The 13,158-nt window shown below is 42.6% G+C and overlaps 1 protein-coding gene across 7 annotated transcripts in view; it reads right to left on the bottom strand.

Annotated features, from left to right (window-relative positions):
• Positions 1-13,158, bottom strand: part of COL26A1 (collagen type XXVI alpha 1 chain) — a 262,250-nt gene that overhangs the window by 163,208 nt on the left and 85,884 nt on the right. For 6 of the 7 annotated variants that reach the window (XM_074189516.1, XM_074189522.1, XM_074189517.1 and 3 more), the window contains one exon: positions 4,460-4,563. In XM_074189516.1, coding sequence (XP_074045617.1) covers positions 4,460-4,563 — 104 coding nt within the window. The remainder of the gene's footprint in view (positions 1-4,459; positions 4,564-13,158) is intronic. The other variant, XM_074189521.1, reaches the window with a different exon arrangement.

The raw sequence follows: 13,158 nt of genomic DNA, 5'->3' as shown, positions 1-13,158 counted from the left end.
TTGGGACACTGATGCACTGTTGGTGGAGTTGTGAATGGATCCAACCTTTCTGGAGAGCAATATGGAACTATGCCCAAAGAGCAATAAAACCAATCATACCCTTTGATACAGCAATATCAATACTAGGCCTATAGCCAAAAGAAATCATAAAGAAATGGGAAAGTCCCACATGATCCAAAATATTCATGGCAATTCTTTTTAGTTTTTTTTTCCTTTTTAAAGTGGAAAAAAAATTGGAAATTGAGGGAATGGCCATCAATTGGGGAATGGCTGAACAAGTTATGGTATATGAATATTATGGAATATTATTATTCTTTAAGAAATCATGAATGGTCAGACTCTAGAGAAGTATGGAAAAAATTACAGGAACTGACGCTGAGTGCAGGTATCAGAACCAAGAGAACCACGTATACATTAACAATATCAAAGCTCAGTTGTGAATGCAGTTCCTCACAGCAGTTCAGAGAAATAGGACAGCCCTGGGAGAACCATCAAGGACAATGTCATCTAAATCCAGAGTGGGAAAAAAATCCCACAGAATCTGAATGGCTACTATGATCACCTTTTAAAAACTTCTCTTATGTTTTTCCTTCCTATGCCATAGTTTTCTTTTTTCCCTTAGTCTCAATTCCTCATACACAAAATGACTAATATACAAATAATATTAAACACAAAAGTTCATAAACAATTTTTACCAGACTGTTCAGTGATGAGAGGAAGTGGAAATGAAGGGAGAGTGATAGAAAAATGTGTAACATAAATATGCAAATGGATGAATGTTGAAAAACTTTTACAACATGTAATTAGAAAAATTAAATATCAATTTTTAAAAATCTATTCTGATTTTAACAGAATACCCAAATCTTAAATAAATACTAACTACAATGAAGAACCTCTGTGTGGAATTCACCATCATGGGACCCAAGGTTTAGACCAGGGAGGAACATGCAGGGTCATCTGGTCCAACTCATTCATTTGTAGTTGAGGAAAGGGAGGCCTGAAGAAGAGAGGGATTTGCTCACGATCGTGCAGAACAAGGGCTAGAACCCAAGGCTCTCAATCTAATAGTCTTCACACTATCTTCCCTGCCTCCCAAAAGTGAATGGGAAAGGACAAGAGGCCTGGGTTCCCCCCACCTTGGAGCTTCCACTCCTTGGACACTAAGCACCAGAGACAAAAGATGGTGCCAAGATCCAGGCTCTGGCTCCCTTGTCTGATTTGGTCCTTGGCCCAGCATCCTGTCTGACCCCAGGAAGATTAGAAGGCTTGGGACCCATGATCTAGTGGGCTGACCCTGGAGGGTTGCAGCAGCACCCTCAGAACCTGACTTCCTCTTAGGTCCCTTTTTCCAAGATAGGGTGCCCTCCTTTCGGGGCAGGGCTAATGAGGCTCCATCAGACTGATATCAAGAGTGAATTGCCAAAACCTAAAACAAAAAGGGGGGGGGGGGCAGCTGGGTGGTGCATTGGATAGAGCACTAGCCCTGGAGTCAGGAGTACCTGGGTTCAAATCCGTTCTCAGACACTTAATAATTACCTAGCCGTGTGGCCTTGGGCAAGCCACTTAACCCCATTGCCTTGCAAAAAAAAAAATTAAACCTAAAAAAAAAAAGAAAGAGTGAACTGCCACCATTAGTCTACCTTTTCCACTCTTGGCCTCTGCAGAGACTGATGCCAAGAGTCAATTCACTGAACCAACCAAAGTATTTGAGAGATAAAGGAGATAGGGAAGAAGAGAAGGGAGGGTAAATATCCCAGGCCCTGTCCAATGATTTGGTTTGGCCATGTTCTTCAAACATCCACACCAGTGCTTAGGAATTTAACTCTGTACCCTTAGTTTTTTGACTTTGATATGAATTTTGTTTTCATTGATTGAAGTACATGTGTTTAGGTGTGTTTTCTTTTGGTCATTGCCTCACATCTCTCCTCCCCTCCCCTAGAATACCAGAAATTTGGAATACTCTGCTATAGTGGATTGGAAAGGGGCTCACAATGAAGATAGAGAATTCCCAAATCATTGTATTCCCAAAGAACAGCTTTTCCCATAATATAATTAAAATACAGTTCATAAGAATTAAGTAGGCTTTTTCGAGCTGATTTTGCATCCCAGCTACCATTTATAGCATTGTTATTTTAATAATAATACTTTAGCTATGCTCTGAATTCCAAACAACCTACTTGCAATTGAATTTCTGGAATATAACCCATTTCAAGTTATAGACTATGTGTATTATGAAGGACTTTTTAGAGTATACAATTTTGTAATTGTATAAGGCCAATGCTTAGATGATGTAGCTAAGGCTCATCAACAGTGTGAGGATGCCTGAAGAGAGGTGCCAGCTGAACAGAGGGACCCCATATAAGCCACCACCTATATCATGTCCCTACAAGGAGATGAGCCTTGGGGCAAGAGCCTCTCCAATGGGAATCTTAAGGGTATTTTTTTTTCTCTGAATGTTCTAGAAAGAAAAGTTTCTTCCAAGTTTGTTAGTAGTGGTATTGAGAGAGAACAAGTGGGGTTTCTGAAATCTTTAACAGTGACTTCAAAAAATCAGAGTAGTGGTCAGCGGAATAAATTAGGTACACAATTCATAGTAGTAAATAACCACAGTAATTTAGTGTTTGACAAACTTGGAGAGCAAAAAATTATTATTTGAAATGAGATTCTCACTTCATGCCCAGAAAGAATCTAGATCTCAGGGAGAGATCAAGGGAAAAGGTCGGGGACAAACAGGTAGGAGCAAAAAATTACTATTTAGTATTTGCTGAGAAAATTGAAAAACCATTTGGTAGAAATTAAGTATAAATCAACTTCTCACAGAATATACCAAAATAAGGCCAAAGTAGGCAAATGCATTAGAAATAAAGGTTGATATTATGAGCAAAATAAGGAAGTATGACTGCTCCACTGAGCAGTACCCATCTCATCGGCATCACAGATTGGCAGAGGCTTCCAGTTCAGTATGTTCATCCACATGCATGTCTATGTAGATATATATAGTGTGAGCTCACATTAGCCATGGGCACTTTCTCCCTGGTAGCTCCCAGCTCTAATACACATCTAAACCACGTGTCACATTCACCTCCGCTCAGACACACACACATATAACGCAACTTCAAATTTCAGAGAGTTGCCTGGGGCAGCGAGAGGTCGAGTGACTTGACCAGAGTCACCCAGAGGAGAAGCCATCCACGGCAGCCAGGTGGGCAGCACATAGAGCAGAAAGCCAGAAAGACCCAACCAAGTTCAACCTTGGCTTCAGGCTCTTACTTAGACTGTGGACAGTCACTAAACCTCTGTCTGCCTCAGTTTTCTTCTCTGTAAAATGGAGCTAATAACAACCCCTACCTTCCAGGATTATTGGGCAAATAAAAATGTGTTAATTGTATAAGGCACTTTGCAAACTTCAAAGTACTCTTTAAACGCTAATTATTATTATTATTATTACTATTATTCTTATTCTCAATTCTTCAACCCACTCCATATTGCTGCTTCATAATATATATTTTAAACTACACATATGCACATGCATATCCGCCTTTTAAAATTTATATAGTTTGCTGTCATATATAAATCTCTTTTATATATTAATAATTGCTATCCATGAAAAAAATTTAAAAACCCAAGTATGCTCAGGTTATTTAAGAATAGGACTCATAGTTTTTAAAATTTATTAACCTCTTCCCCCACTTTCAAAAACAGGAAGTCTGGACTCCCGAATTGCACAGAATTTCATCTGGCCATACCCTCCTTCCCAGGGATAGTCACAGAGCTCAATGATAATTTGCAAAAGAGGCAAAAGAGTTGAAAAGTCAAGGGAAGAGGAAGGAACAGAGATGCCAAAGAACACCCCTGCTACCTCCTGCCTCGTATCAATTAAACTTCAGTCTTGAGAAACCAATTTTGACTTCCACCGACCACTGACCACTTCCCATTTCCCATTCCGAAACGTGGGCCTCCCTGGTAACTCCCATCCAACGAGATCTCTCCCAACAGATCCCCTACATCCTCATGGATTTAGATGAATTAAAAAAAAAAAAAGCAAAGATCTTTTGATTCCCTTGAGATAGGAATTTCTTCATCATCCCTTCCCCTTGGCCTTGGTCTTCTGACCGACTCTTAGAAGGTACCAGGACATCCTTCTGAGACATCTCTCAGTGCCTCCTTTCTCCCTCTCCCCATTCCTCAGCCTTCACCCTTGACGAGATGGTCAATGGTTGACCTAGGTGTGGCTTCTAGAAGCAGGGTCAGTCGCGGGGGGGCGGGGCATCCTGTCAGGCCTGCCCTACCCTGACCAGCTTGGCTGGGACCAGCCTGCCCCCAGACCATATTTGGTTTGGAATTGGTTGGTGAAATGAGAAAAATATAGAAAACTGAATACACCCATCCAAAATGGCACCTCCCCAAGAAGAGAGAAAGAGGAAGGAGAGTGGAGCCTGGCCCCATCATGGTCACTCACCCTCTTCACAATTCGCTCCAGCAAACCCTGGGCAGCATTTCCACTCCAGAGCGGTCACGGTCCGATAAGAGACTTTGTAGGTGGGTCTGATCAGGGTCCTGTAACTAACACAAAAGCGCAGTCAGCACAAGGCCGGCCTCATCCACGTCTTGACTTCCTTTCTAGCTGCATAGGTGCCAGGGAATCTTCCCCGAGCCCCCTCCTCCCAGACATCCCATTGTGGTTCGTCACATTTACCCATCTTCTGAGCCTCCTATCTCTGCAGTCTGGACCAAAGGAACACTGACTCTGGCCTGGAGAGTCTTGGCTCAAATTCCTCTTTGGAAAGGTCCCTGCAGACTCAAAATACAGTTTCAAATAAAGTTAAAAAACAAAACAAAACAGAGGACTTAAAAAGTTATCAAAGTAGGTACCCAGTGCAGAAAGCCCTGGACCCAGAGCCAGAAAGCTCCAGGTTCCATTCTGGTCACAGGAACCTCCTAGCTGGGTGACCCTGGGCAAGTCACTCAATCCTGTTTGCCTCAGTTTCCTCAACTGTAAAATGGAGTGAATAAAAACACCTGTTTCTCAGGACTTGTTGAGCTATTTGTCAAGCTGTTCATCATGTCCCCCAGGCTTGGAACACTCTCCCTCTTCATCTCTGCCTACTGACCTTTACATTCTAACTAGATGCCTTCCTTTTCTGGGAGGCCTTCCCCCACCCCACCCCTTCATTCCAGGTCTTCTCTCTGTTCTTTAATCCCTTGTTTTGTATTTCTTTGTTTACTTGTTGTCTTCCCCATTAGACTGTTGAGCTCCATAAGGGTTAAGACTTCTTTTTGTATCCCCAGAGCTTAACACACTTAGACATAGTAGGTGTTAGTAAGTGTTTAGTATGCAGCAGGCACTACATAATTGCTTATTCCCTTCTTTACCCCACTTATGACCAACATGTGCTGCCTTGAGTTACTGACATCAAGCCAGACACTTTCTGCCTCTCCTAAGTATTGCCCCTAAATATGAAAAGTCTTGTTACTAGTTTCTCTTTTTTTAAAAAAAAACTCTGTACACTTCTGATTCATGAACAGTCTCTTCCACCCCCATTCCCCAAAGGAAGAGTTTAATGCAGTTTGAAGTTTCTAAAATTGGAAGTGATTTGTGCATGAATCCACACAGTTGTTGGGAGAACTGAGATATGTGCAGGGGACACTGACCACCGGGATTCTCACTTCATGTCCAAAAAAGATTCTAGATCTCAGGAAGAGACCAAAGGAAAAGGTCGGGGACAAAAAGGCAGGAGCAGATGTCTGGATAAAGTCTTTGAATGACAATGCTTTTTTCTTCTGACAAGAGATACCAATACCAATAACAGCTACTATAGATCCTGGATAGAGTGCAGACCAGGAGTCAGGAAGCCTTGGTTGTAAATTCTACTCCAGACTTTAGCTATATGACCTTGGGCATACTTGAACCTCAGTTTCCTCATCTGTCTTTCTTCTCTAATACTAATAATCTCATCTGGTTCTCTTCCTGTGTAGTAGATACTCTAGGGCATATAATTTCCATTGTATAGGAAATTGAGGCTCATGAAGATGGTTAAGACTATCGAGCTATCAGTCTTCCATAACTTCTGTCTGAATCTCCATGTATATTCTACAACACAAGAGCCCCCCATCTGATCAGAATCTGATCAGACAGTATCCAAAGCATTACCAACATATTGTATCTTGAGAAATTAAAATTCTTTCTATAATTTGAAGACTTGTCTTCGTTTCTATTCTAAGACTCACCAACATATTGTTAAGTCAGTAGCATTAAACTCAAATAAAAATGGATTCCTACTGGCTGCATATTTACTTAGAAAACCACAGATTAGCATTGTCTATGTCGTATTGCATGTTTATTTATTTGATTAACAATTTCCAGTTGCATTTTATTCTATGGCACTAGAGAATCTTGTGAGTCACATGAGCAGACTCCAGTTTGATACCTTTAATGGAAACCACCAATCAGGCAGAGGGATGAGTGGAGTTTGAAAGCTCTTCAACAATCTTGGTGCTGCCATACTTAGCTACGAAGATAATACAATCTGCCCTAGAACCCTTGACCCTAGAACCATTATCATAGGACTGAGGAGAAAAAGGAAAGATGATTCAATCCATTTTAAAAAAATCATCATTTTTTTTAATTCAAAATAGGAACAAGGGAAGCTAGATGACACAGTGGATAGAGCACTGGTCTTGGAGTCAGGAGAACAGGAGTTCGAATTTGACCTCAGACATTTGACTCTGACTAGCTGTGATTTGGGGCAAGTCACTTGACCCTGATTGCCTCGCATTCAAAGGCTGTATCCATATCTGGACACTGGACCAAAGGGCTCTGGAGGAGAAAGTGAGGCTGGGGACTTATCACAGCCCCACCTCACTTAATTCCAAATCACGTGCTTGTCATGGCATCACCTCCCTGATGTCATGATCCTCTTCAAATGAAGACCAAACTTTATGATTTGACAATATCTAGAAACACCAGCAGGTGGAGCTGCTTTATCAAATTCCTTGATAATCCCCAATTAGGCCAAGCCCTTTGCTCTGTCCACTAGACCATTTGACCATTTGCTTAGGTCCACACCAAGGTCCCCAGACTGTTTTGGGTCTTTATCACTCAATCCAAGATCCTAATGTGAGATAGGTTTTATGTCTGGTCCTCTGGGTGGAGTAGACATCTAAGACAACTTGGGGAGCCCCACCTAGACTTTACTGTGGACCAATGGGATTTCGATCCTAATGCTAAAATGCCCCTTTGTGAGGACCAGTCTATTCCATGGTCTTAGATAACACACCAACAGCTGGTCAAATACATGAGCTAAGAGTGGTTGGGTGGACACATGAAACTTGGAAGATGAATGACTGCCATGTTCCTTTTCCTCCACAGAACCTTCTTTAATTCCAAGCCCAATCCACTCCTGACCCCATTGGTAAGAACTTCTCATGCCAAATTCTTATAGGATCTCTTAATTGCCAACTCTAAAGGTCATTTTTCAATCCTCATTCTCCTTAATCTTTCTCTGTGTGCAGCACGACAATGATAAACATTCTCCTCATTGGGTTTTCATGTCATTGCTCTCTTGATCTTCCTACTACCTGACTGTCTTAGTCTCTTCTGCTGGAGCTTCATTCATGTCCTGCTCCCAAACTACAAAAATCTTCAAAATCTGTATCCTCAACCCTCTCTTAACTGGCCATCTGTGCCATCTCTCATGATGACCTCATCAATTCCATTGCTATTATTTCAGTGCAGATGGCTTCCAGATCTATAATCCATCTGTCTCTCTCCTCTCTCTCTCTCTCTCTCTCTCTCTCTCTCTCTCTCTCTCTCTCTCTCTCTCTCTCTCTCTCATCACCACCTACTAGACTTTTCAAAATAGACCCCCCCATAGCTCTCAATATTTCTAAAACAAAACTCCTGATCTTTCCCTCAAACCTATCCTCATTCTGAACTTCCTTGTTCATATTTTGGATACCATCATTTTTCTAACTGCCCACTAGCAAGTGAGTGGTGGCATTCATTATCCATCTCTCAGAGTCTCTATAAACCCTGGTTCTTCTGAGTCATCTGCAGTCTTAGTTGAGTTACTTGTCCTTTGGTGAGAAGAAAAGGAGAGGCCCTTGGGGCTCACCAGCTCCTATTTATCAAGATCTCTAATCAGTATTTACTAGCAAGGCAGAGGCAGGAAATAATGCATTTTTCAAGTATATTTCTTCAAATGGGGGTGGGGGTTCTAATAAAACACAGTTTTGGTACTTAAAAACCCCATAATCTAAGGGAGTAAGAACACAGGAGCATGCAATTTAAAAATCAATAAATACATTAATAAAATTTATGTCAAAAAACCATTTTAAAAATAGAAAACAATTCTTCTGCAGTATGAAAAATACATTTGAAATCATGAGTTAATATTACATACAACAAAGGCTAGAATCTTTCTCATTGAAAACATGTAATAAACAAGAATGCTCAGTCTTCCCACTGCTATTTAACAACTTAGTTTCAGAAATATTAGTTATAGCAACAAAGCATAAAAAAGAAATTAAAGGGGGCGGCTAGGGGGCTCAGTGGATAGAGCACCAGCCCTGGAGTCAGAAGACCTGACTTCAAATTCAGCCTCAGACACTTAAGATTTAAGCTGTGTGGCCTTGGGCAAGCCACTTAACCCCACAGCCTTGCAAAACCTTAAATAAAAAAAGAAATTAAAGGGAAAAACATGGATAATTAAGAAGTGAAATTATTTCTTTGAAGATGACTCAGGGAACTCAAGATGATGAAACCAAAAATAAAAGAGGTAAAAATGGTAACAGAAGACTTATAAGTTAATATCTCATAAGTAATATAAGATAAACACAAGAAAACATTTGCATTTCTAGAAGTCATCTCACAAAGGATCAAGATTATCAGATAATAAAGATAAAGACCCATGCTTAGCAGGTTTTCCTACATGTGTTTCATCTCTGTGGGGAGTGAAGAGGCCCCAGAATTTCCATGGAGGAAAATAAAGATGGGCAGCATCAAGGAGTAACCTAATCTGAACATAGAAACAAAGGTCTCAGAGTCCCTTTTTTCTTCCCTTTGCCCTTGAGAGAGATTTCCATCCTGACGACAATGTGATCCACCTGGTTTTATAAAATCCAAGCATGTTATGGCTAGAAGGGATGTGACAGACAATCTTGTGACAAGCTCATGGCCATAGCAAGTAGTCTGTAAAACTTCTATGTCCTCAGACCCAGATTAAAATTTAACTGGGAAATAGTGAACAAAATAAATAAAAATAAAATACATATGAATAAAATTAGTCTATGGTTTTCAAATACATGGCCTTCAAAGATGTTTCCATTTGCATGTAACCCCACTGAATCTGACCTCATTTTACTGGGGAGAGAAGGGGGAAGGGGCTCAGACCCCAAAGAGGGAATGAACTGCCTTGCTCAGGGTTACCTGCAAAGTCAGTGGTGACACTAGGATTAAATGAAGGTCCCAGAACCTTGGTGCTGGTTTTCAGCCAGAAGGCATCCTAAGCCCTACTGGTTCTTGGGCCAAGGACCTAATCCCGGTTCTCCATTAGGTGCTTGACTCAGACCAGGAGGTTGAGCCCTAGGAAGCTCATGGTATGGCAAAGATATTTCTATGGTCACTGCCTTCAAGTCATTTCAAGGGTCCCACTGATGTTGGCTGGACATCTTTGGGTAACTTGCGGACTGATGTTTGCCAGTTCCCAAAGGCCATGGGATAACAGAAACCATGTCAGGTTTGCCACCTTGCCATGAGGAAGCTTTCCCCACCCACCCACCCAAGGACTAAATCTCCCCTATAACAGTCTTATGCAGGAGGGAAGGCTGAGGAACCAGCCCAGTGGTCACTCTCAAGCCTGGACTTCTGCCTCTGCCCAGGACTCTTTTGCATGAAAAAAGGAATAAGAAGAAACAGCCTGATAATTAGAGGAGAGAATCTGGGGACACAATAGAAAAGTGGATGTAGGAGCTCCAAGGAGGCAGGAATTCAATTAATCTTTTGGTTAATAGCCATGGGTCTGCTGGAGTGGGGATAAGGGAGTTTCAAAACCAGCTCCCACAGGTCAGTCACGCTATGCAAAACCTGACTCCCCCTTTTATATGCCATCAAGCTCCCCACCCTAGTGGACAGAGTGGGCATGCCAGCCCAGGGGTACATCCTCTACTTCTCTGTGGTTCTGATAAGACACGTCAGTCCCACAACCTTTTCAAAATGACCAACTTCATACAGAAAGGAAATCGCTTTCCTTCATGTGTCTCCCTCATTTGATGAACAAACTTGCTTGACCATGACCTAAACAACGTGGGGTACAGCAAGATAGGCACTCCCTGATCAAAGGTTTCTGTTACCATGCACCTCTGAAATGGTCAGGTCTGGGCTGAGGAGAACACTCCCTCACAGGACAGGAAAGAGGACAAAGCAAAACATCAAACTAAAGTCTCTCCAGGTTCTCCTGGATTGGCAGCAGGAAGGAGGTGAAGGCAACTGTAGGGAAGGGTCTGTCGCAGAGCTGGGCCTGGCACAGGGGCTCAAAGGCTAGCTAGAGGGATGTGATGTGGGAAATGGAGAGGTAAGTAGAGAACTCAGACAAAGCCCCTCCTCTTTTCACATCTGGAGTATGTTGACCTGCTAATGCCATCCCAACAAATGGAGCTTGAGAGACAGCCTCCAGAAGAGAGTTGGACTTGGGGAGGGGGATGTAGGAGCAAAGGAAGCTGGGGCAGAGATGGACAAAAGAAAGTTAACCCCGGAAATCCCAGAGTCACTTTGAAGATTGTGTGTGTATCCTGCACATAGCAATTTGTAGGCGCATTGTTGCTTTCCAAAAAGGCAGGGAATATGCTCATGTTGTCTTTGAATCCCAAGCAGGAGGCCCGGTAACCAATAAGTGCTTAATAAACAATGACTCCCAAATCTCCTCTGACCTAACATCAATATAATTCCAGAAAGAATCTAGGGCCGAGTTTGGGTTTTAAAAGGGCAGGTCCAAGAGGCATCATGACTTGGAAGAGGATCATCCTCCTTGCTCCATGGCCCATCCCAGGAGAGTGAGGTCTTGCAGGTCATTGGGTTGTGAGCCTGATTTCCAAGGACCATTTCCATTCTACATTTTGAGAGGTTCATTCCAAAGATTGGTTGAGTGATTTGGAAATCTTATTGACCCCAGAAACTCTTGAAACTGTTATCTGGGACATTAAGGAGTTGTGATTGCTGTCAACACAAGTACCCCAAAAGACAGCATAATGGATCCTTTAAGAATCTCTAAGAAACTTTGACCTTTGAGGCTCCTGTGGAACCCTGGCCAGCAAGCCTGGCCAAAATTTAATCAGCAATCCACATGGTCTTCTCTTAAAACTAACTTTTCTATCCCTTTCTTAATATACTATTAACTTCCTTTAATAAATTTCTATTTTCTTTCCCAAAAAAAGAATCTATAAGAAATCTATAATCTATAAGAATCTATAAGAAATTAAAACCAAGGCAGGCAAACAACCAAGAATAAATATAAAAAAAGTACTATAAGAATACTATCTGGAAGATTAATGTTCAATCTGACTTCAAGCACCACATAAATGTTAGCTATTATTATTATATCAGCTAAGACTAATGATAAGTGCTAAAGACAAAAAAAAAAGACTTAGAAGATCCTCTAGTGGAATTCATTTTTGCAAGACAAGGACAATGGGGCCCAAAGAAGGAGGTGGCTGGACTGGAATTAGAATCCACATCCTTTAGGTCCAAATCCTGTATTAATTCTACTCCCCTGAACTATCTCTTAATTATAAGCAAGAAGAAGATAATGATCAAGTCAGCCTCCAACTTGAAGTGGGAGGGAAGATAAATAGCGTAAAAAAGCTGCAACTATTTCAGTCCCTCTTTCCTTCTGTTTTTGTTACGAAGTTAGGATGGGGGAACTAAGTATTTATTAATGTCTATTCTATGTCAGACACTGCTACATGTTTATAAACACTTTGTCCAAAGGAAGTAGTCTTCTACTATAAGATTACTGGGGGATGGAATGGCGAGGAGGAATGGGAAAAAGAGAAAGCCTGGAATGGCTCACAGGAAAGAAACCCAAGATAGCCAGAGACCCCAGGGACCATCAATGATTCCAAGTCACCTGCCCCCTCCCCCCCAATGACACAGGGGTAATGAAATAACTTGGCAATGGAATTGCCAAACTGCTGTTGGTAATCTCTAAGAATTGGGCTGAATCTAGCTGTACCATGGATGTGGAGAAGGGTAGATGTGGTTCCCAATTTCAAAAAGGTGAAGAAAAAGAAACTTCAAATTATAGGCCAATAAATTTGATGTCCACTCCTTAGAAAATTCCAACCTACTTTATTAAAGAGTCAGTTTCTTGGCACATAGTAAAGGAGTGATTCCCATGATTTCAGAATGAGTTCATTAAGAGTAAGTCCTGAAGGGGGGCGGAGCCAAGATGGCCACAAGAAGGGATCCAGTCTTAGGAGCTCTCTGATAACATTCATCAGCTAAGGACTCTAACTAAACAGAACCCACAAAGGGACCCAGTGAGGCAGTTCTCCTACTCAAGGTAACCTGGAAAAGAGCAGAAAGGCTCTGCTCCCCAGGATCAGAGAGGCGGCCCGGCAGAGGGGTGTCCCGCCACAGCCAAAGAACTTCAGCCTCCCGGAGGCAGCCCCAGGGCGCTGGGGGTCTCAGCTCACAGCAGCGGGGGAGTCTCCTGAGCTGCACCCCAAGGAGCACCGGCACAAAGTGGGGGAGCAGTGGGGGACCTCTGCCAGAGTGAGCATGTGGAGCCCAGCCCTCAGGGCACACAGCCTGGAAACAGAAGCAGGCGGAGCCAGTAAGCAGGAGCCCCCGGGGCATGAGCCCATTGAGCTGAGGGAGGAGAGGGAAGAGAGACTGCAGAGCTCTGTTCTCTGCCTCTGGAACAGGACTCTGGGGCTCTGACCACATTCAGATCCTGATCGCAGTCTAGGCTCCCCCATAGAACAGCAGCCCCCCCCCACCTCAGCCCCATGGCAGAGGGGGGCGCTTATGGTCATTCACAGACCAGGAGGGACAACAAAGCCTCACACACTGAGACCCTTGTGGGAGTGTCCCAAAAGCTCAGGAAGCACCCCCAAACCAGGCCCAGGCTGGGAAAATGAGCAAGCAAAGAAACAAAAGGA

The sequence above is a fragment of the Macrotis lagotis genome, chromosome 5 (assembly GCF_037893015.1).
Source record: "Macrotis lagotis isolate mMagLag1 chromosome 5, bilby.v1.9.chrom.fasta, whole genome shotgun sequence".
NCBI classification, from domain to species: domain Eukaryota; kingdom Metazoa; phylum Chordata; class Mammalia; order Peramelemorphia; family Peramelidae; genus Macrotis; species Macrotis lagotis.
This window is presented reverse-complemented; position numbering and strand designations above follow the sequence as displayed.